This window comes from Euprymna scolopes, chromosome 36 (assembly GCF_053919585.1).
Source record: "Euprymna scolopes isolate OS-2025 chromosome 36, ASM5391958v1, whole genome shotgun sequence".
Lineage (NCBI taxonomy): Eukaryota > Metazoa > Mollusca > Cephalopoda > Sepiida > Sepiolidae > Euprymna > Euprymna scolopes.
In genome coordinates, this window is record NC_136517.1 from 4505166 (window position 1) to 4529146 (window position 23981).

General features: G+C 30.3%; 1 protein-coding gene across 1 annotated transcript in view; it reads right to left on the reverse strand.

Annotated features, from left to right (window-relative positions):
* LOC145260289 (translation initiation factor IF-2, mitochondrial-like) overlaps window positions 1-15876 on the reverse strand; it is a 58133-nt gene extending 42257 nt beyond the window's left edge. The window contains exons 1-6 of the mRNA XM_080118142.1: window positions 15759-15876; window positions 8351-8608; window positions 6686-6797; window positions 3883-3945; window positions 2451-2562; window positions 1620-1780 (exon numbers count right to left, since the gene is read on the reverse strand). Of these exons, the coding sequence (XP_079974268.1) occupies window positions 1620-1780; window positions 2451-2562; window positions 3883-3945; window positions 6686-6797; window positions 8351-8551 (649 nt within the window). The 5' untranslated portion in view covers window positions 8552-8608; window positions 15759-15876. The remainder of the gene's footprint in view (window positions 1-1619; window positions 1781-2450; window positions 2563-3882; window positions 3946-6685; window positions 6798-8350; window positions 8609-15758) is intronic.
* Window positions 15877-23981: the final 8105 nt, after the last annotated feature.

Below are 23981 nucleotides of genomic sequence, written 5' to 3' on the forward strand. Positions count from 1 at the left end.
AACGTATGCTACAAACGAGTTGGTAGTCACGAATGATAAAGACCGAGAGAAACACACAAAAAATCAGCCAATAAGTTTTATTACGATAAAGGTACTATTATCAAGGATCTACACAATAAGCATTATGAGAGTCAAGTGTAGAGACATCCATGCATCCTGTGGTCTTTCCATAGTACAGTAAATTCAATCCCGTAGTTCGTCGTGTGGAGTCATATTCATAATGGGTAATAACTCATTGTCATAATCACATTGACACACCAGCTCCCATCAAATCACTGCGTTAAGCAACATTGAGCCTGGTCAGTGCTAAAATGGGTGACCATTTGGGAATTCCAGGTGCTCTATGTGCTCTGCGCCTATTTCGGCATTGTTTCCAGTCAGTCTTGGGCATGTTCTTGCCACTGGACCATTGCAATGCGAATTCAGAAGAAGTGTGGTTAGGAGTACACAACCTTTGCCTCACAATTACATGCGCAGCTACCTTTACGGGAGTGTCCATTGTCTCTTGAGACTGAATGGTGGCATTGAATCGATAGCTCAACAATACAGTTGACAGGTTCTTCAATTGCAACAAATAAATATTTATCCTTTTGTCATTAGTACTAGCAATGGAAAATTAAGTTTTAAATAAAAATGAACAAAAGAAAAACCTACAGGGTGGAATGATAAAATTGTCGCCCTAGAAAAAACGACATGATTCCATTTCCGTTTCATGAAAACCAGTTTTCTTTTTTGTTGCAGACAATTTACTAGTTGGCCAGTTGTGTATAAATCCCAAAGGCAATAGTAATCTTCTATCATGTCTGAAAGTGACACAATGTTCAACGAGCGAGATCAGAGATGCGCCACTGTACAACTCATGCACTCTACTGATCCAAGTTATGACAAAAGGACCATTGCCAGCACCCTCAAAATGCAAATTCGGTTAGTTCAACGCTTGAGAGCACAGCTAAACGAAGTTTCCAGCCACAGTTATGGTCTTTGGTGTGGTTTCAAGTGAGGGCCACATCATGCCACCTCACATCTTTGAAGTCGGCTTGAAAGTCAACACTGTACTTGTATGTGCTGAAGAGTATGGTGATCCCCTGGTACAATCAGGTGACTGCTGGTAGACCCTGGGTGTGGCAGCAGAACTCGGTGCTGGCCCACAAGTCCAAAGAGAGCCAGGCTTGGCTTCAGAAGGAATGCTACGACTTTGTACCCTTCTCCCCTGACCTGAACTTGTTAGATTACTTCATTTGGTCATATGTTGAGAACATCACCAACATGACCTCTCACAACACCAAAGCCAGCCTGATCGCCACCATCTGCCAAGCTCCTGCCGGCGCTTGTGAAAAAGACATGCTCCCAGTTCCAGATGTATTGAGACGCTGATTGAGGCTGAAGGTGGCTACATTGAATAGATGTCAGCTCTACTATATAATCAAGTTACTTGAATTGATTTTTTCAATAGAAGTTTTAAAATAAGTAGTGTAGTGTTGTTTTCTTTAGAACGACAAATTTATCGTTCGACCGTGTAAAGAATCATTTTTGTCAGCTTTATGATTCCGATTGATCATTTCAACACTAATAATTAGTAAAACTGTTTCGGAAAACAAGAAAGGTTTCTGGCAACAAACCTGAGAAAGCGCCAATATGCTGAGTAATTCCACCGAATTCTTGCGACACAATGTCCGTCTTGCGGAGTGCATCAAGCAATGTGGTTTTTCCATGATCCACGTGACCCATTATCGTTACAACTGGCGGCCTTTTCACTAGAACGGAACTGTCTGGAGCATCCCTAAGGAATAAAATGAAAAACAGAAGAAAACGTCAACAAAAAAACACGACCACTCTAAGATTCATTTATTTGCTTTATTTGCTCAAACTCAAGACCATCGATATTGGAATGCGGGCCCATACAGTCAGGTTTTTTGATTGTCAAATGGACTGTATTATGAGAGACTGAATAGACTCTACCAAACTCCTCCGCCAATTTTGGATCTAAACACTTGAAATTTTATATGTAGGTTACCTGAGAACATGAGTCAAACTGTTTAACATATATATATATATATATATATATATATATATATATATATATATATATACATATCCATGTAAAGTTATGAACAGTACATAGGGCCCAAGCAAAGCTGGGTTGAACTGTTAGTATACACACACACACATTATATATATATGTGTGTGTGTGATTATTATAGTGTATCGAAACTTCCTTCACTGGTATGCGGAGAGGTAAAATAGATTTTTACTTTTGTATCCATACGCCGAGTTGATAAAATCTTTAAGTACTTTAAAAAAAAAAGACAAAATATTTTTGTTAATCTGAAACTTAATTTAAATTAATCCCAATTCAGTTTCAACGTCAAATGCCATCGTTAACATTTTGAATCTGATAATTTGATAACAAGCCAATAACTGCGCCACAAAATAAAATCAATACGACTTACTGCCTTAGAATATCTTTATTTTCTTTCACTTTTTCAAGCCGTTTTGGTGCTGGGATGGATTTCATTCCGGATCGTTTGATAATTTCTTTGATCATATCCATGCTATCAATTTCTGACAAGGAAAAATACAAACAATAAATTTTGCATCAAACAAGACAGGCAACTCCCACCCACTGACATAACTGTAGCTTCCCTGCAGACTACAACATGGTCATCTTCAAATCCAGTATCAACAAATACTTCTCGTTTTCAATAATTAAATGTTATCATTTTCAGTCCTCTCATAATATTATTCATCATTTTCAATCCTCTCATAAGATTCTTCAGTGAGTACTAGCTTTTTTTTCTTCATAATAGTTCAGTGACTACTAAATTTATTTGTCTTAAACTACTTTAAAACACACGTGTATATATATGTATGTACATATCACATATATCACAATCATGAAAGGGAAGACTTTCATGCTTCACTAGAGAGGGGTACCCGGCATTGCCCGGGTGTTTGGAGGTGTGTGTGGTTTTGGGTAAATCAAAACTCCGCACTTTCTACATAGTGAATGGACAAGGACAGTTTGAGGACTACCATCATTAGAACAACATATGTTAATTATGTTGTATAACACAGTAAAGAAAATGTGCAAAAAAGCCTTTATGGGAGCACTGAAAGCTGTATTGAGGGATTTTTGTTTAAAAAAAAAAAAAAATAGGAGGAGAATCTAAAATATGTACAATTTAAAATAAAATCACGTTGCGTTACGTTATGTGCGGGGGGAAAAAAATTTTTAAATGAAGGAAGACGATTAAAATAAAGCAACATTATATTACTCGAAGATCCTAATCACGCTCAAACCCAAGAGGCATTCCCTCTGTTTACAGAGAGAAGGCCTTCTCAACCGAACGTTAACAGTCTCCAAGATCTTTAAATGGAATAATGAGTGAGCATGACTCAGGATTGAAAATGAGTTTGATGTCATTGTGGGAACAGTAAACGCAATTTTTCTGTGAGGAACTGAAGATGCAGAAGATTTGAATAAATGCACCAGTCCGTAACTCCATCCTTGTCACACAATATTTGGTCAAGATAGGCATTAAGACAGTTCCTCACCCTCCCTAAAGTCCAGACCTTGTTCCCTGACACACTCACACAAGTGGCCTTCCAGAAGTTGTTGGAATGATACAATTAATGTGTCCATATGAAAAACGTCTGGAAACTTATTGAAAGCACCTCGTACATAAAACTTTTGTACAAAAATCAAGAGAAAATCATAAAAAATAGGACAACAAAAATTTAATAAAACTATTCAGAATCTTTGTGGGTGAAATCAATTTTCTTTCAAATGAAACCGCTTTCTCTGCTACAGTTCCAAGTTATCATCACAACCAACCATAATACAATAATCCGAAAAAAATATCTGATGAAAAGAATACTTACTGCTGTGGACTTCATCATATTTCTCACCACCTTTTACGTATAACAGAACTTCAAACACATGATCTGAAACAGAAATTGTGAAAAAATAAGCCTTGCATTCTTATAAAAATGTTTGCTGCTTGTGCAGTGTACCAATACAAAAAAATTATGAAAAATAATCCAATAGAAGACATGCAGTGTAACAATTCAAAAAATTGTGAAAAATAATCCAATAGAAGACATGCAGTGCAACAATTCAAAAAATTGTGAAAAATAATCCAATAGAAGACATGCAGTGTAACAATTCAAAAAATTATGAAAAATAATCCAATAGAAGACATGCAGTGCAACAATTCAAAAAATTGTGAAAAATAATCCAATAGAAGACATGCAGTGTACCAATTCAAAAAATTGTGAAAAATAATCCAATAGAAGATGTGCAAGATCTCGTTTTCAGAAAAAAATCGTAGAGCTGGATGGTTGATCATTTTCTATTTTTCAATAGCAGATGTCAAGGAAAACAAGGGATCCAATACTAGATATATTTTTAACAAAAAGTCATCCACAATTATGTTCTATTTAAAAATAGTGAATCCTTAATTTAAGTCAAGGGATACAAGTCAGTTTATCTTACTGAATTGGTTGCACAACTCTTCCACATTAAAACATAACAGGCATGACAGGAAAAGAAATGAACACATATCTAAAGAAATGGCAGAAACATTAGATGATGACCTCCAATCTGTAGTGGAATGGAGACAAAAATGGATGGTCACATTCAATGCTGCCAAGACTAAACTTATTTCCTTCAATAATTACAAGAAACCTTCTCTACCACCAATAGCAATGGCCAGTGACTCTTTATCTGAAAGTACATCTTTTAAACTCCTTGGCCTAACGTTCACAGGAAACATGAGTTGGAACAATTACATTGAAAGCATTGCCAGGACCTCTGCAAAGAAGGTAGGCTCTCTCTACTGTGCGAAAAAGCTACTAACACCCGAAAGTATCCTGTACCTCTATAAGGCCACCATTCGCCCATGTATGGAGTATTGTTGTCATATTTGGGCTGGTGCATCTGCCACTAGTCTCTCGCTCCTAGACAAGGTTCAAAAGAGAGTCGCCAATCTGATAGGTCCTGAACTGTCATCTAAGCTTCAGCCTCTGTCCCATCGACGAAATGTTGCATCCCTCTGCCTGTTCTACAAGTATTTTAATGGTGAATGCTCTGACAAACTGCAAGGACTTGTGCCCCCACAACGTAAACACCCTCAACAAACCCGACAGGCAGTTAAATCCCACCTCCACGCAGTAGAGATCCCTAGATGTAAAAGATCTTTCTACTCCAGTAGTTTCTTCCCCAGAACCGCTAGACTTTGGAATTCCCTTCCAGGTCCCTGATTCCCCAACTGTACTGACATGCAGAAGTTCAAGTGCAACATGAACTGACATCTTGCTGCTCAACTCCCTACATAGTATCCCAGTAGCTGTTTTCCCTGATAGTAGCCCCCCTACACTAAAGTGGCAATGTGCCTTGTTTGGGGTGAAAATGTAACAAAAAAATATACAATAAAACTCAATAATTTGATAAATTTTATTTTTACTTGTGTTTGTTTTTCTACACGATCATTTTTTGTAATTTTTTAAGTTTATACTAATTTCGACATGATACGTAAGTATGCAATAGTGTTTTTATTGGAAATGTATTTGTTTCAAAAGCCGGTATACTGCAGAAGCACCAAATATTTTTTGGAGTTAATAGCAATTAGTTAATAATTTAATTATTTATAATGGTTAATTAAAAATTAAAATGTAATGAATAAATTTAAGTTTCAATATCATATTTAAAAAAATTAACCTCGAAAATATCAACCAGCATGCACTTCCATTTTAGTTTTTCTTTATTTATAAATTCAAGAAAAAAAAATCAAATGTATTTATTATTTATTTAAAGTTTGACGTTTTGCAAGCTGTTCAATCAATTTTATTATAAAAACATTTCTTTAAGAACATGTTTATTTATTGAGTTATTGTTCCAATTATTAATTTTCAAATATCGGCCAAAATATTGAATATAAATTCAACTTTTCATTTCACATTACTAAAAAAAACGAGGTGCATTGTGGGAAGGATTATTGTAAAATTAATATGTTTCCTTATTAGATTAGGAGCATTAGGAACCATCTGACTTGGGGTAAATTTAAAAATTATTTTTATATTTAATGGTTGGCTGTTGTCAGTTCTAAATTTTTTTTCTTTCTTTTTTTTTATCTTGTTAACTAGCAGTGCTACCCGGTACTGCTCGGGGCAAAAGTGTAATATAACTTATATCCTTCTTTCTTTCTCTCCTCCCCCTCACTTTCTTTGTCACACATACAACTCGAGTCAGTTAATGAAGATAACTATGCAAAAAACAAAAATCAGAATTATGTTCCTTTCTTTAATGTCTGGAAAACAGTTTAAATAATAATTTTCTCCAATTAACTCCCCACTCTCTCAGTTTTATTTCCCCTTCTTGCCGCCTTTAGCGCCACTTCTTTTTGGTGCCAAAGTCGGCTCCCCATTATGGATGCGGTCTCCAGATCACTTGTTTTGGTGATTTTCATCAAACATGGAACTGCAGATGGAAACCAGCACCATCCGGAGAGTGAACCAAATAGACAATCCCCCTCAGCCTTGGAGCCCACCACTAAGGATACCCCTAGCCTGGGGGCCATCCTTTTAATCTGCATCCTTGAGTGGCTTTTGGCCTTAAGTGTGGATTCCTTAGTAAAGACCAAATGAAAAAAAATAGAATGAGGAAAATACATGAAATCGTTCTCACCTGTACTTTTTCCCATGCTTTTGGCAATTTCTTCGATTGTCATGTTCGGACTGATTGGAATAGTTTTCACATCTTTGTCCATTGGTTTCGGTTTAAATCGAATTGGGTCAGCCTAGAATTGTCAAAATGAAAGAATTGTAATCAAATGAAACAATCAAATTTTATTGTTTGGATTCTTTGAACTTTTGTTTTTATCTTAAATGTTATTTTCAGGTTGTGGTCACAAGGATCCATGGCATAGTGGATAGAGTACTTCGTAAAATTCAGTTATGAACGTTTTGTTTTTTTTTTACTTGGAAGTCAAGGTCTAAAGGCCACTCAAGGATAAGGGTTATCCCAAGAGGTTAAATAAATTTCATAATTCTGAGCAGATTCCTGATCTTGACAGAAAGATTCACAAGTTCAACAAGATACACCTGAAGAAGATAAGAGGTTACATCAATAGAAACATTTTGAAAATGAAACTCGAGATGAGAATGATAGTCCACAGAATCCAAATAATAATTCCTCATCTAAAAAATTCAGAAATGTATTAATCATTAATTATCAATAATTACTTATTAATCATTAATTATGATAATTATTTAGTAATCATTACTTATTAATGATTAATTATTAATCATTAATAATTACTTATTAATTATTATTTATTAATCATAAATAATTACTTATTAATCATTATTTATTAATCATAAATAATTACTTATTAATCATTATTTAATAATCATCAATTAACAATTACTTATTAATCATAAATTATTAATTAATGATTATTAATGATCAATTATTAATAATAACTTATTAATTGTTAATCATTACTTATTAACCATTAATTATTAATAATTACTTATAAATAATTACTTATTAATCATTAATAATTACTTATTAATAATTACTTATTAATCATTAATTATTGCTTATTAATCATTAAGTATTAATAATTACTTATTACTTATTAATTATTAATTGTTAATCATTAATTATTAATCATTACTTATTATATATTAACCAATGATTATTAATCATTAATTATTAATAATTACTGATTAATCATCAATTGTTAAACATTAATTGTTAATCATTACTTATTAATCATTAATTGTTAATCATTACTTATTAATTATTAATAATTATTAATAATTAATTATTAATCATCAATTAATAATAATTAATTATTAATCATTAATTGATAATAATTAATGATTAATAATTAATTAATCATCATTAATTATTTCTGCATGAAATTGAAACAAAACCCATAAACATTTTGTGCTATTTTCACTGTTTGATCTGTGTAAACAATTTATGTTGAGATGATGCAATGCTAAGTGGTTAATGACACGGACTGACAATCTTGAATGTCTTTCTAAAATCTCTACATGCACCTTCTAAGAACAACGTTTGGAACACATTACTATGATACTGCTACCCTACGGACTAAAACATTGTCATCTTTAAATACAGTGTATTAACAACTATGAATCATAAACTGTTCTTATAAATAATCAAATTTTATTCCTTCGATTTAATCATTTTCAATCCTCTCATAATATTCTTCATCATTCAACTAACAATCTATCTATTATATTAATTTTTATCCTCGGATGGCTTTTGGCCTTGATAAATGGTGACTCTTTGTAAATAACAAAAAAACTTTTCTTTTACCTTTCGTCTTCTTGCCGCTTCATGTTTAAAAGAAAAATGGATCCAACGTTTTCGCAGTCGATCATCCGACGCCAGCAATACACTTGCTTGCCTTTCAGCTTTGAACAAAATAGAATTCCAAGACTTTCCAAAAACCTTGGAATGTCTGTAGAGCAAAGGCCACTGTTGTAGAATGGCGGTCGTGAAAGATCTCTGTGCCATTATGCACGTTTGGACGTTTCGACTCTTTGCTGTCGAGGCGTTTCCCACTGTAAATAGCTACAATGCGAAAAGAAAAGAAAAATATTTTAAATATATTAAATTTAAACATACTAACCATCTTAATAAGAAAGCAGAAATAAATTTGAAAATTTAAACAAAATACACAAAAAGTAAATAAAATAAAAAATAATATTGAATATTAACCCAAACCCAAGTTTAAGTTTAAACAATAATAATAGATTTTTTAAATAAAATTAATTTCCAATTTCTGAAAAACTGTTCATGTTTAAAATAGCCCCCCTCTTGCATGCACATTTGAACTAAAGTTTAGTAAACATCTGACGAAGGCAGACTTTCCCGAAATATTATACAATATGGAACTTCCATCTGACAACAATCATGAGAACAAGTGTCCAAAGGAAGCATGTGCGTATTGTAAAAAGTCGCCGACACTTGAACTCAAAATCCGACCGATAGGAAACGAAAAGGTGACTTATGTAAATCAAAACATGGTTGAATCTGAACATATAAAAAGTATTTCTTTCATTGAAGAGGGCATTCTTTTTTTGACTTGGAGTCATTTGAACGTACGATTAATTCGCGTGTCAGTGGGAAAAAAGAAAGACGGATTTTCTATGAACGTCGAAAACAGGAAAAGAAAAAGATTGTTGTTTTTGCTTGTGCCGAGAACATTGCAAGCTGAAGAAAAATTATTTTTTTTGCACGAACATTTAACGGCATTCGGCAGTTCAAAAGGGGGAAACTTTAATTTCAACACCTCACCATACTGACGCGAATCAGAATACAATCCAAGTATAAAACATATATAAATATTGTATAAATATTATATAACTATTATATAAATATTGTATGAATATTATATAAATATTGTATAAATATATAAATATTGCATAAATATTATATAAATATTGTATGAATATTATATAAATATTGTATGAATATTATATAACTATTATATAAATATTATATAACTATTATATAAATATTGTATAAATAAAAAGTGAATACACATAGTTTATTCCACCGTATGGGTCAGAGTGGACCTGGGGGCAATGGCAATTAAAGGATGGTGCCATACTCCCCAAGGCCCGCAAGGTGGGGCCTCACCATCGGATATAGTTTTAGATCATATCCAGGACCGTATATCCTGGGAACGCAACCAGCTCCCCAGGTGTTCGACAAGATATCAAACGAAAGGCACATGGAAACTTCAACGCTGGCTGGCATGGGTCGCTTCTTCATCGTTACAGGTACCATTTCCATCATCGATATTAATGGTAGGAATCACACGTTGAAATTTAACACTTGTATAGAAACAGCGAACAAATGCATTTTTATAAATATATAATTTATTTTACATTTAACACTGGCGGAGCATATTTTTATAAAGACCAGTTGAAACCAGACGCATGCAGCTAAACTGCCATGTCGCATCTGCCGACCCCAGAATCCAAGCTTCAACTGTTTAAACAACAATAGAATTATATTTCAATTCTCTGTTTCTTCATTGTAAGAGAGAACAAGGGAGTGAGAGAGAGAGAGAGAGGGAGAGAGAGACGCATGAACATTGTTTTATTTTTGTGTGCCTCGATGACAAGTTCTTTTGGGTTTTACCTTTTGAATTCAGATCGTTTTGACTGAAGCCGTCATGTTTTCCTTTCAATAATAATGAATTTCTTTTTGCCTCCACATGAGTGCAGCAGACCAAGTTAGGCACAAGGTTTATTAATGTAGAAGCCCCCAGTTCCCCCAAAAGGGGCGCTCTTCATTGTGCCACAGCTGTGCATAGATGTCCACAGTGCATTTTTTCACTCGCATCTGTCGCCATAAGAATGCAGAAAATAAATTAAAACTTCAACAAAATGCAAATCCATTTATAATTCTATAAATTACTTTTATAAAAAAGAAAAGTAATTTATACGAGGAAGGCAATACAATGCAGAGGTGTCACCAATCGACACAAACTGATGCATTTAATTTTCCATGTAATTATAACTGGATTTGCATTTTTTTTTTCTTATTCGTATCAGTATGGTGAGTTGTTGAAATTAAAAGTTTCTTTTGAACTGCCAAATACTGTTAAATGTTCATGCAAAAAAAAGAATTTCTCTTCAGCTTGCAAGGTTCTCGGCACACGCAAAAACATAATCCTTTTTTTTTTTTTTTTTTTTTCGATGTTCACAGAAAATCCATCTTTCTTTTTTCCCACTGACATGCAAATTAATCGTATGTTAAATGACTCCAAGTCAAAAAAAGAATGTCCTTTCCAATGAAAGAAATACCGGATTTTTATATGCTCAGATTCAACCATGTCTTAATTTGCATAAGTCACCTTTTCGTTTCCTATCGGTCGGATTTTGAGTTTGAGTGTTGGTGACTTTTTATAATACGAACATATGTCACCCTTGGACGCTTGTTTTCATGACTGTTGTCACACAAAAATCATATTTCTTATTGGTCGGGTTTCAAGTTCAAGTGTCGATGACTTTTTTACTATTTATTACGGCTTTTTTTTTTTAGCTTGTTCAGATTGTTTTGTGGCTTTTTTTGGGGGGGGATTTTCTATTTTGGCTTGAACTCTGCAAATTATTTTGTTATTATATGATTTTTTTTAAATACATATCGGTAGGGACTGCCAAACGATTGTGAAGATTGGACTGCATGTTTCCGTGACGTCAGATTTGTGTTAACTATACGAACTATGGAAAAGCAGAAGCGACTTAATGATTTTTTTAAACCTTTGTTTATCTTCTTCAAACTACAATTAATAATTAATCTTTGTTATAATTTTGTTAGGTTTTAAGATTTACACAGTTTAATGATTAATAATATTATAAACATTTGTATATTACATATGAAATACGGTTTTACTGAATGTTCTTTTGGTTACCTACGGGCTTCCATATTTTGTTCGGTAAAAAGACAAACAAAATATGAGGGGGGGGGCTACAAAATGCTTAATATTGTGCAATAATATTTTCAAATTGGTTTTAATCTGGCGATAAAATAACTGACAAGAGTCATGTTTATGTTAAAACTTAATCTTTAAAAAAAAATTTAAACACAATTAATTAAAAATCTATGTTGTAACGGAACATTTTGAAATAATGGAGTTTTAATCTTTTAAAAATTAGTTAATGTTTACGAAGTTTCTTTTTCTTGACAATTCAACTGATTATAGTATATATTAATTCGAAAAAACGCTATTTAAAAAAAAAAAAAAACAATAATATTAAGTTTATATCAATTTTTTAATTGCAACTTCAAGGTAAATTTTTGTTCAATATGTGTATTTAATTTTTTTTTTAAATAAATATTTTTTACTTATTTGAACTCTTATGTTTCATAATAAATAGAAATTTCGATAGATTTAAATATATTTTGTTTGAATTTCGAAAAAAATAAATAGGGGGGGGACACACACTAAAAAAATATTTCCCCTCGTATAGTTTACGAAAACTGTATTTTATATGTAATTTCGGTACTAGTGCAGAGAGTGATCCGGACGTAAATAATAGCATTATTTAAAAAGCCATTCTTAACATGGGGAGGGTGTTTTGTACCTATTCTATACTTCAACCTTACAATTGAATAAAAAACATATCATTCAACTTTAATTAAACTTGGAAATACGATTTAAAAAATAGTGCGGATCACTCTCTGCACTAGCACCGTAATTTCATTCTAAAATGGATAAGTATCGAAAATTTCACGAAAATCTGACCATTAGTTGATTTTCCCTAGATTTATTAAATACGGGTATGTTTTCACGTTCGGAATGTCTACTACATGGGAACGTTATTTTAAAGCGCCAATTATGTAAACACGATTTTCGTCTCGCAATTTCATTATTTTCGTACGATGAAAATTCTTTTTTAAATTATTACTAGTTTATTTTGCCTTTCTTTTAAATGGTACAAAAGTTATGTTAATAATATTAATTTATAATAAAGTTACATCGTGTTACATATAGGGTAAGGTAATTCTGTGGTGAATTTTGGCAGATCAGTAGGAGAAATGAAATGGTCTCATGTCGATGAGGTCATGTATAGAGGGGTTTATAACATGAAAAGTGAAAAAATATTAGATAATTTTGAAACATTTTTTTTTTTTTTTTTTTACATGGAGTTCACCACTTATCAAGGCCCAAAGGCCACTCAGGGATAAGGGTTATTGCGTGTACAGTAATCAATGAGATAGTATTGTAGTAATTATTAGTATTGGGTGATTAGAGTGTCTTACTTAAGGGGGCGGTTTGTCAGGAGTTTGTTTATATTGGACTTGAAGACGTCCAAGTTGTAGTCAGGTGGGAAACAGGCAAGCGGCAGAGAGTTCCACTGGCGTGCAGAGTTCTAAGAAAGAAGCTTTGCTCATGGAATCTACGTTTGGATTTAGGCACAGATAAAGAGTGGGGAAAATTATTGACAGTAGTTTCAGCCAGATAGGTGTTTCTCGTGAAAGATTGGCGAGAGGGGGACGAGGGATTGGAGCTCAGACGAGCACCTGCCATGGAAATAACGATAAAACAAAGACAGTCTTTTAGAGCACGTTCATGAAAAATATGGTAATTAAAAAAAATCCCAATAAGTTTTGGGAAAAAACATGTTTTGAACAATCGAAATTTTTATTTTTTATTTTTGAATAAAAAATAATTATTAAAACAAAAACAGTAGTGTTCTCGTCGAGTAGATTTTATTTTATTCAAGAAAATAAAAGGTTCTCATGCACTTATTGAGCCATGCTGAAATAATGGCGTTATTGGTACTGGTCGCGATTAGAGTGCCCTGCCGAACACCCTAAAAAAACACTGACTTCTCCCTACGCATGAGCAAAGGACATGTTTTAGTTGTCATAGTAACTAAACGATCATGAATTTTTATCGACTTTGTTTTACTGTTTATGAATATTGAAATAAAAGACATTACTACACATTTATTAATAATATCTCACTTTTAATCACTTTTATCGACTTTTTTTTTTTACTGTTTTACTGTTTATGTGTCACTTTTATCGACTTTTTCTTTTCTTTTTTAAATAGCATTTTCTTTTTTAAATGACTACGTTTTACTGTTTATGTCTCACTTTTTTTATATTGTACTAGTGCACTTATTGATCCGTGCTGAAATAACGTTATCATTTAAAAAGCCATTCTTAACATGGGGAGAGTGTTTTGTACCTATTCTCTACTTTAACCTTACAATTGAATAAAAAAAAACATTAAACTTGAATTAAGCTTAGAAATACGATTTAAAATATAGCGCGGATGATCCGCGCTATATTTTAATATAAAAAAAAATGGTTTAAAATAACGATTTAAAATATAGCGCGGATGATCCGCGCTATATTTTAATATAAAAAAAAATGGGTGCTAGTGCACTGCACTAGCACCCATTTTTTTTTATTAATAAATGTTTAGTAATTATTTTTCTTTTAATATTCATAAACAGTAAAAACGTCGTCATTTAAAAAGAAAATGCTATTTAAAAAAGAAAAGAAAAAGTCGATAAAAGTGACACATAAACAGTAAAAAAGATAAGTGATTAAAAGTGAGATATTAATAAATGTCTTTTATTTAAATATTCATAAACAGTAACACAAAGTCGATAAAAATTTATAATCGTTTAGTTACTATGGCAACTAAAACATGTCCTTTGCTCATGCGTAGGGAGAAGTCAGTGTTTTTTTAGGGTGTTCGACAGGGAACTCTAATCGCGACCAGTACCGCGTTATTATTTAGAAAGCCATTCTTAACATCGAAAAAAAAAATCCGAACAAGCCAAAATAAAAAAGCCATAATAAATAAGAAAAACTAGGCGCTCGAACTGCGTACAACATCGGAGCAGATGCGTATTTTGCTAGAGAAGTAACACTCGTGCGTGTACGTCCGCCTAAAACTTATTGACAAAAACAAAATGATTTTTGGTACTAGTGCAGAGAGTGATCCGGACGTAAATGGGTTTGTATTAGTGCACACATAGATTCGAAAAAGTTGTCAAAAAACAAATATATAACAAATAAATGTTATCAAAGGCAAGATAAGTTACTTTTCTACCAAACTGGATATAATTTTCGTGTTTTTATTCAATGTAACATGTTTATTCAGCTCGAAAAACATGCAGTGTTTACCGATGTATTGGACAATTCAAAATGGCGGCTGCGGCTGACTCTCTCTTAAACACGGTAAGTTCGAGAAAAGGTGTTATAAATAATAAACTAGACAAAATACTATTTAAAAAAAAACACCGAATATATGTCAACCTATGTCACGGTAATATATATTGAGCGAATTTCTAACAGTATTTTGTCTAGTTTATTATTTATAACACCTTTTCCCGAACTTACCGTGTTTAAGAGAGAGTCGGCCACCATTTTGAATTTTCCAATACATCGGTAAACACTGCATGTTTTTCGAGCCGAATAAACATGTTACATTGAATAAAAACACGAAAATTATATCCAGTTTGGTAGAAAAGTAACTTATCTTGCCTTTGATAACATTTATTTGTTATATATTTGTTTTTTGACAACTTTTTCGAATCTATGCGTAATACAAACCCCGGAATAGACACCTTCAACCTTGTCAACACCCTAAACCTATAAAAGTTGACATGTCGAATGTGAATGATGAGTTATAAGGTAAAAATGTACCGAATTTAAAACGGAACGAAATTTAAATTTCAGGTTCATATTTACAAAAACCGTAAAACAAAGCATACTCCGCAAGTTTTACGAGCGCAAGTACCAAAAAGACACTTCCGGTGAACCAAAGTGTACTTGTGCCGATTATTCACTACAACTACTAATAATAATGGGGAAGTGGTTGCAACGCAACAAATATCGCATATTTCATCAATGATCGATCGACATGCCGGTAATTTAAAACTAACAGAGAAGTAATTAATTAAGCCTTAAAAAAAAAAAAATGAATAAAAGAAGAAATAAAGCGGAATAAATAATGCGGGAAAAAAAAAAGTGATTCCTTTTAATAAATAATAGTTAAAATAAAATAAAATAAAATAAAACCCAAACGATAGAAATAAGCAAAAAAGACTCAGCGGACAAAAGTTAGAGGTTAAATTTCATAAGAAAGCCGAACAACGAACAAAACCATTTTTTTGGGGGGGGGGGCGTTGTAAATCATTAGAAATAGTTTTGATAATGTGCAAGTATATTAATAAAGACTTACAATAAGATTGTAAACATTAAAAACAATTTAATGCTTTGTAATTGGAATTACGTTACAATCATACTTCGTCAATTGCCATGTTTACATGTGGGCGCCGCCATCTTAAAATATCAACTCCGGTGTAAAATTACAAATTGTTCCTCGTTAACAAAAATCCATTTGTTTCAAAATCAACACATGGCGCAAGGGATAAATGCGTTGAGTGACTATCAATCTATTGAAGGTTGGAGGTTCAATCCTCATTACAGGTGGTAAAGCATTTTTTTACGACCTACCTCAGTGTACTTGTACCTCCTAAAGAGAAATCAAAACCTACTTTTTTTTGGGGGGGGGGGCTAATACGTTGAACAGTGCTCAACTTGAGCACTCACTTCTTAGCCGCGTAAGTGGTCAACAAGACATGTTAATCATTAACATTTTATCAAGTTTGATGGCAGGGGGAAAGAAGGGAACGAGGGAGGGGGATCATGTTCCAAATATTTTTCAAACGCCTGTGAAACTCTCTTCCATTTGATTGCTTTCCAGCTGACTACAACTTGGTTGTTTTCAAGTCCAACATAAACAAATTCTTAATGAACCGTCCCCTTAAGTAATCCAATTTACCAAATACCCATTACTAACGATTACAATATTATCCCATTGACTACTGTACACTCCATAACCTTTATCCTCGAGTGGCCTCCTGGCCTTGATAAGTGGTGATTCTTATGTAAAAAAAAACAAAAATCATGTAGAAACACGTTAAGCATTGGGGGAAGGTAGGCTTAAAATTCATAGCTCTACAATTTCCACTACTTTTATATAAGAATTGTCTTGCCAAAAGGTTTCATCGTTAAACATTATTATTTCCTAATATTCTTAAGGCTGTTAAAACACAAAAAAAACAAAAAAAAAAAAAAAACTAGGCTGGATCTATACATTGAACTCCCCCCCCCCCCACATGTATTTTTTCTTTTTGTCTTTTTTTTTAACAGATTATCGATTGGACACTGATCTGCCATGTTATAAAAAAAAAAGGTACGAGTGAACTTATTGATCCGTGCTGAAATAATAACGTTATTATTTAAAAAGCCATTCTTAACATGGGGAGGGGAGGGTGTTTTGTACCTATTCTATATTTTAACCTTACAATTGAATAAAAAAAACATATCATAAAATTTTAATTAAACTTGGAAATACGATTTAAAAAATAGCGCGGATCAGTAAGTGCACTAGCACAAAAAAATTTTAATTTTGTAAGGGGTGCTCAGTTTCCCTTATGTTGGAACGACTTGACGAAAACATGCACCCCCTCATACAAAGGAATTTTCATTTATTAAAATATTATTATTTCATTTATTAATATATTAATATTATTTCATTTATTAATATATTAATATATGAAAATTCCTTTGTATAAGGGAGGGGGTGCGTGTTTTCATCGAGTGTTTCCAACATAGGGGAAACTGAGCACACCTTACAAATATCGATTTTTTTTTTTTTTTTTTTGATAATTTGGTAGATTAGTGTCTAATCGATAATCTAATGAAAAAAAGATGCAAAAAAATAAAAACGTTGGGGAGATTTCAATAGGCCCACCCTAGTTTTTGTGTGTGCTAACAGCCTTAAAAATATCAGGAAATAATAATATTTACTGCAAGACCTTTTGCCAAGGTAAATCTTATAAAAAAAAAAAGTGGAAATTATGGAATTATAAATTTTAAGACTTCTTCCCCAATGTTTGCAATGTTTCTACGTGTTTTTAAAATGTTTGTAAACTTATAACCCCCCTGGCCCCCCCCTGGCCCTCCTCAGCTACCAAACTTGATAAAATGCTTACGATTACATGTCTCGTTGACCATTGCATGCCCAAGAAATGGGCGCTCATTTTATGTTAAATTTATAAAAGAAAGTGATCCCCCACTGTAAAACATTAAATTTTTATTAGTTTTTTAAAAATTCCTTCTTTCATATTATCTTTAAAGGTCGTTGAATTGTATTAGCTAAAAAAAAAAAAGTAGATTTGGATTTCTTTTTAGAAGGTAAAACTGCGCTGGGTTAGGTCATAGAAAAATGCCAATAGAAATTACATAACACTAGTCTGAATAATTCAGCTAATATAATATGTTTATTTATTTTATTTAAATCAATGTGGGACCTAGATTTAATAAAAGCGACCTGCAGACACTTTCTAAAATAGTTTTTATTCAATGGTTTTTGTTGCAAAATAAACTAAAATAAAACACACACAAAAAAAAGCATCGTTGACCATTTGGTACGGAGAATTCAAGAAAAAAAAATGTTCATTATGTTTGTATCAGGGATGGTTTTTTAAGGGAGTTAGTTTAGTGTTGACAATGTGTAGGTAACAGTAAGGAAATTAATATGTAAGATTACGATTATAAGCAGTTAAGATTTTTGTAATTGATTTGATATATTTATAAAATAATTGCTTCATGTAAAGAGAGGTGCCATGTTTGCGAAAGTTTGACACGTTCGTTTTTTGAATAAGTTGTTTATTCCCGAATAATGGATCTGTCAGTTCTCAGCCAATGAGAAAAATTGGAAATTTTGAAGGGAGAAATTATTATTTAGTAATCGGTAACTGGAAAGATAATGGTATGTATGAATGTATGAACCAGCTACAAAGGGCGCTGAGGAAAAATAGTTATAAGGTGTGTATATAGTCCTGGTGATAAGTGGTGGTGATAAGAGGACTGTAGATTTAGAGGGAGAAAATAGGAATTACCTCATCAAAAGATGTTGTGATTGTGATGATGTTGCTCCTAGGATGTAATGTAGGATCTTATTATAATATTCAAATGTTTGCACTCATTCCCGGTGGGCTTTCCTGAGGCCACAATCCTGTGGGTGAGGACAGCTGATGGTCTACTTGTATTGCATGTCTGGTATTCTGCACAACTACTTGTCCAGCACCCCCTCACTCACTCACCCTAACAAACATCTTTCTACTCATCTCCCTTCATAATGACCCCGCTAATTAAGTCCCTGATAGTAGCCCCCTGCTTCAAAGTGGCACTGTGCCTTGTTAGGGGTGAAAATTGAATAAAAAAAAAAAAAATAAAAAAAAAAAAGGTTTTTAAAATTGCGTGCTAAAATTACATAAGATAGTGGCTAATAGTCTAAACATAATAAATTTGTATATAGCATATGTTGTTGCAAATTTTGGTTCAGAGGGTCATTTTTGCAATCATTTTTTTATATAGTAGATTAAATCCCAATTTGGTGATTGAGCATAACATAGTATCTTAACTTTCAAACATATCATTAGCGGGCGTTCGCATTGCTCAATTGAGGTATAGAAGCATAAAATGGAAACAATACCTCTGTTTTTCTCCAAAACTGCTTGCTTATATATTTGGGCAAAATATTAAGATATTTTGTGTTAATTTATTTATGTTTTAAAATATATCAATAAAAAAAAATATGAAAAAAATATGAATGTGTCAGAAAATATTGTTTTGAATTCGTAAACTTTTTTGATCAATTTTTATTTATTTATTTGTCGCAAACTATTTAGATATTTCCAAAATATGAATGTGTCAGAAAATATTGTTTTGAATTCATAAACTTTTTGACCAATTTTTATTTATTTATTTGTCGCAAACTATTTAGATATATCAAAAATATGAATGTGTCCGAAAATATTGTTTTGAATTCATAAACTTTTTGACCAATTTTTATTTATTTATCTGTCGCAAACTATTTAGATATTTCAAAAATATGAATGTGTCAGAAAATATTGTTTTGAATTCATAAACTTTTTGATCAATTTTTATTTATTTATTTGCCGCAAACTATTTAGATATTTCAAAAATATGAATGTGTCAGAAAATTTTGTTTTGAATTCATAAACTTTTTAATCAATTTTTATTTATTTATTTGTCGCAAACTATTTAGATATTTCAAAAATATGAATGTGTCAGAAAATATTGTTTTGAATTCATAAACTTTTTGATCAATTTTTATTTATTTATTTGTCGCAAACTATTTAGATATTTCCAAAATATGAATGTGTCAGAAAATATTGTTTTGAATTCATAAACTTTTTGATCAATTTTTATTTATTTATTTGTTGCAAACTATTTAGATATTTCCAAAATATGAATGTGTCAGAAAATATTGTTTTGAATTCGTAAACTTTTTTGATCAATTTTTATTTATTTATTTGTCGCAAACTATTTAGATATTTCCAAAATATGAATGTGTCAGAAAATATTGTTTTGAATTCATAAACTTTTTGACCAATTTTTATTTATTTATTTGTCGCAAACTATTTAGATATATCAAAAATATGAATGTGTCCGAAAATATTGTTTTGAATTCATAAACTTTTTGACCAATTTTTATTTATTTATCTGTCGCAAACTATTTAGATATTTCAAAAATATGAATGTGTCAGAAAATTTTGTTTTGAATTCATAAACTTTTTGATCAATTTTTATTTATTTATTTGTCGCAAACTATTTAGATATTTCCAAAATATGAATGTGTCAGAAAATATTGTTTTGAATTCATAAAATTTTTGACCAATTTTTATTTATTTATTTGTCGCAAACTATTTAGATATTTCAAAAATATGAATGTGTCAGAAAATATTGTTTTGAATTCATAAACTTTTTTGATCAATTTTTATTTATTTATTTGTCGCAAACTATTTAGATATTTCCAAAATATGAATGTGTCAGAAAATATTGTTTTGAATTCATAAACTTTTTTGATCAATTTTTATTTATTTATTTGTCGCAAACTATTTAGATATTTCCAAAATATGAATGTGTCAGAAAATATTGTTTTGAATTCATAAACTTTTTGACCAATTTTTATTTATTTATTTGTTGCAAACTATTTAGATATTTCCAAAATATGAATGTGTCAGAAAATATTGTTTTGAATTCATAAACTTTTTGACCAATTTTTATTTATTTATTTGTTGCAAACTATTTAGATATTTCCAAAATATGAATGTGTCAGAAAATATTGTTTTGAATTCATAAACTTTTTGACCAATTTTTATTTATTTATTTGTTGCAAACTATTTAGATATTTCCAAAATATGAATGTGTCAGAAAATATTGTTTTGAATTCATAAACTTTTTGACCAATTTTTATTTATTTATTTGTCGCAAACTATTTAGATATTTCCAAAATATGAATGTGTCAGAAAATATTGTTTTGAATTCATAAACTTTTTTGATCAATTTTTATTTATTTATTTGTCGCAAACTATTTAGATATTTCCAAAATATGAATGTGTCAGAAAATATTGTTTTGAATTCATAAACTTTTTGATCAATTTTTATTTATTTATTTGTCGCAAACTATTTAGATATTTCAAAAATATGAATGTGTCAGAAAATTTTGTTTTGAATTCATAAACTTTTTAATCAATTTTTATTTATTTATTTGTCGCAAACTATTTAGATATTTCCAAAATATGAATGTGTCAGAAAATATTGTTTTGAATTCATAAACTTTTTGATCAATTTTTATTTATTTATTTGTCGCAAACTATTTAGATATTTCAAAAATATGAATGTGTCAGAAAATATTGTTTTGAATTCATAAACTTTTTTGATCAATTTTTATTTATTTATTTGTCGCAAACTATTTAGATATTTCCAAAATATGAATGTGTCAGAAAATATTGTTTTGAATTCATAAACTTTTTTGAACAATTTTTATTTATTTATTTGTCGCAAACTATTTAGATATTTCCAAAATATGAATGTGTCAGAAAATATTGTTTTGAATTCATAAACTTTTTGACCAATTTTTATTTATTTATTTGTTGCAAACTATTTAGATATTTCCAAAATATGAATGTGTCAGAAAATATTGTTTTGAATTCATAAACTTTTTGACCAATTTTTATTTATTTATTTGTTGCAAACTATTTAGATATTTCCAAAATATGAATGTGTCAGAAAATATTGTTTTGAATTCATAAACTTTTTGACCAATTTTTATTTATTTATTTGTTGCAAACTATTTAGATATTTCCAAAATATGAATGTGTCAGAAAATATTGTTTTGAATTCATAAACTTTTTGACCAATTTTTATTTATTTATTTGTTGCAAACTATTTAGATATTTCCAAAATATGAATGTGTCAGAAAATATTGTTTTGAATTCATAAACTTTTTGACCAATTTTTATTTATTTATTTGTTGCAAACTATTTAGATATTTCCAAAATATGAATGTGTCAGAAAATATTGTTTTGAATTCATAAACTTTTTGACCAATTTTTATTTATTTATTTGTCGCAAACTATTTAGATATTTCCAAAATATGAATGTGTCAGAAAATATTGTTTTGAATTCATAAACTTTTTTGATCAATTTTTATTTATTTATTTGTCGCAAACTATTTAGATATTTCCAAAATATGAATGTGTCAGAAAATATTGTTTTGAATTCATAAACTTTTTGATCAATTTTTATTTATTTATTTGTCGCAAACTATTTAGATATTTCCAAAATATGAATGTGTCAGAAAATATTGTTTTGAATTCATAAACTTTTTGATCAATTTTTATTTATTTATTTGCCGCAAACTATTTAGATATTTCCAAAATATGAATGTGTCAGAAAATATTGTTTTGAATTCATAAACTTTTTTGATCAATTTTTATTTATTTATTTGTCGCAAACTATTTAGATATTTCCAAAATATGAATGTGTCAGAAAATATTGTTTTGAATTCATAAACTTTTTGATCAATTTTTATTTATTTATTTGTCGCAAACTATTTAGATATTTCCAAAATATGAATGTGTCAGAAAATATTGTTTTGAATTCATAAACTTTTTGATCAATTTTTATTTATTTATTTGTTGCAAACTATTTAGATATTTCAAAAATATGAATGTGTCAGAAAATATTGTTTTGAATTCATAAACTTTTTGACCAATTTTTATTTATTTATTTGTTGCAAACTATTTAGATATTTCAAAAATATGAATGTGTCAGAAAATATTGTTTTGAATTCATAAACTTTTTGATCAATTTTTATTTATTTATTTGTCGCAAACTATTTAGATATTTCAAAAATATGAATGTGTCAGAAAATTTTGTTTTGAATTCATAAACTTTTTGACCAATTTTTATTTATTTATTTGTCGCAAACTATTTAGATATTTTAAAAATATGAATGTGTCAGAAAATTTTGCTTTGAATTCATAAACTTTTTGACCAATTTTTATTCATTTATTTGTCGCAAACTATTTAGATATATCAAAAATATATTTATTTACGAAAACATGCAAAAAACAATGAATGTGTCACAAAATATTGTTTTGAGTTTGTAATTTACGAAAATATGAAAAAAAAATCAATGAACGTATCACAGTTTTAACAGTTACAAAATGATGAACGCACATGAGAGAAATAGTTTAACAGTTGTACTAATAATCTTATTAGAAGTCAAAACAATATCTCACGATTTTATAAATAAATATATTTTCAAAATATCTAGATAAATAAAATAAAACTTAAAAAAAAAAAACTTTTTAAAGCTGGAACATAATGCGGCAATTTATTGGGTTTTTTTTTTTTAATATCTATATAGTTTTCAGAAATATATAATATATAAACTTAAATAAACATAGTTATTTAAAAAAATATGTGATAAAAAATAACTAATAAAAAATAAGCAATTTTAAAGAAAAGCGAGGTATTGTTTCTATTTTGTGCTTCCATACCACAATTGAGCGATGTGAGCGCCCTCTAAGGACGTGTTTGAAAGTTAAACTACCGGGTTATACTCAGTTACCCCCAATGTTTAAATTATTAAAGAATCTTTTCAAAAGATTATTTGTTCAATTTTTAGCAGCATGATTCATTTTTTTTTTTTTTAAAGTTGTAGATTAACGCAGTGCAAAATATTTTTTCTTACAAATAATCAGAAGTAACTTTTCCAGGACATTCATTGTCAGGCTCAAATATCAGCTCTTTTTGCTTATGAATTGTTAAAAGTGTCAAATTTTCTACTTAATTATTTTTCACAATTGTTGGAACTTATACTAATTTCAGCACGACATGGAAGTATGTAATGTTTTCACCTGAAATGCGTTGATGAAAATGAAAGTCCCCCCCCTTAGATGGTTTCAATATTTATTAATCGAACATAGTTATTTACATCTTATTAATTAATTAATCAATTCATTCATTCATTCATTAATTCATTCATTAATTCATTCATTCATTCATTAAGTTCCAA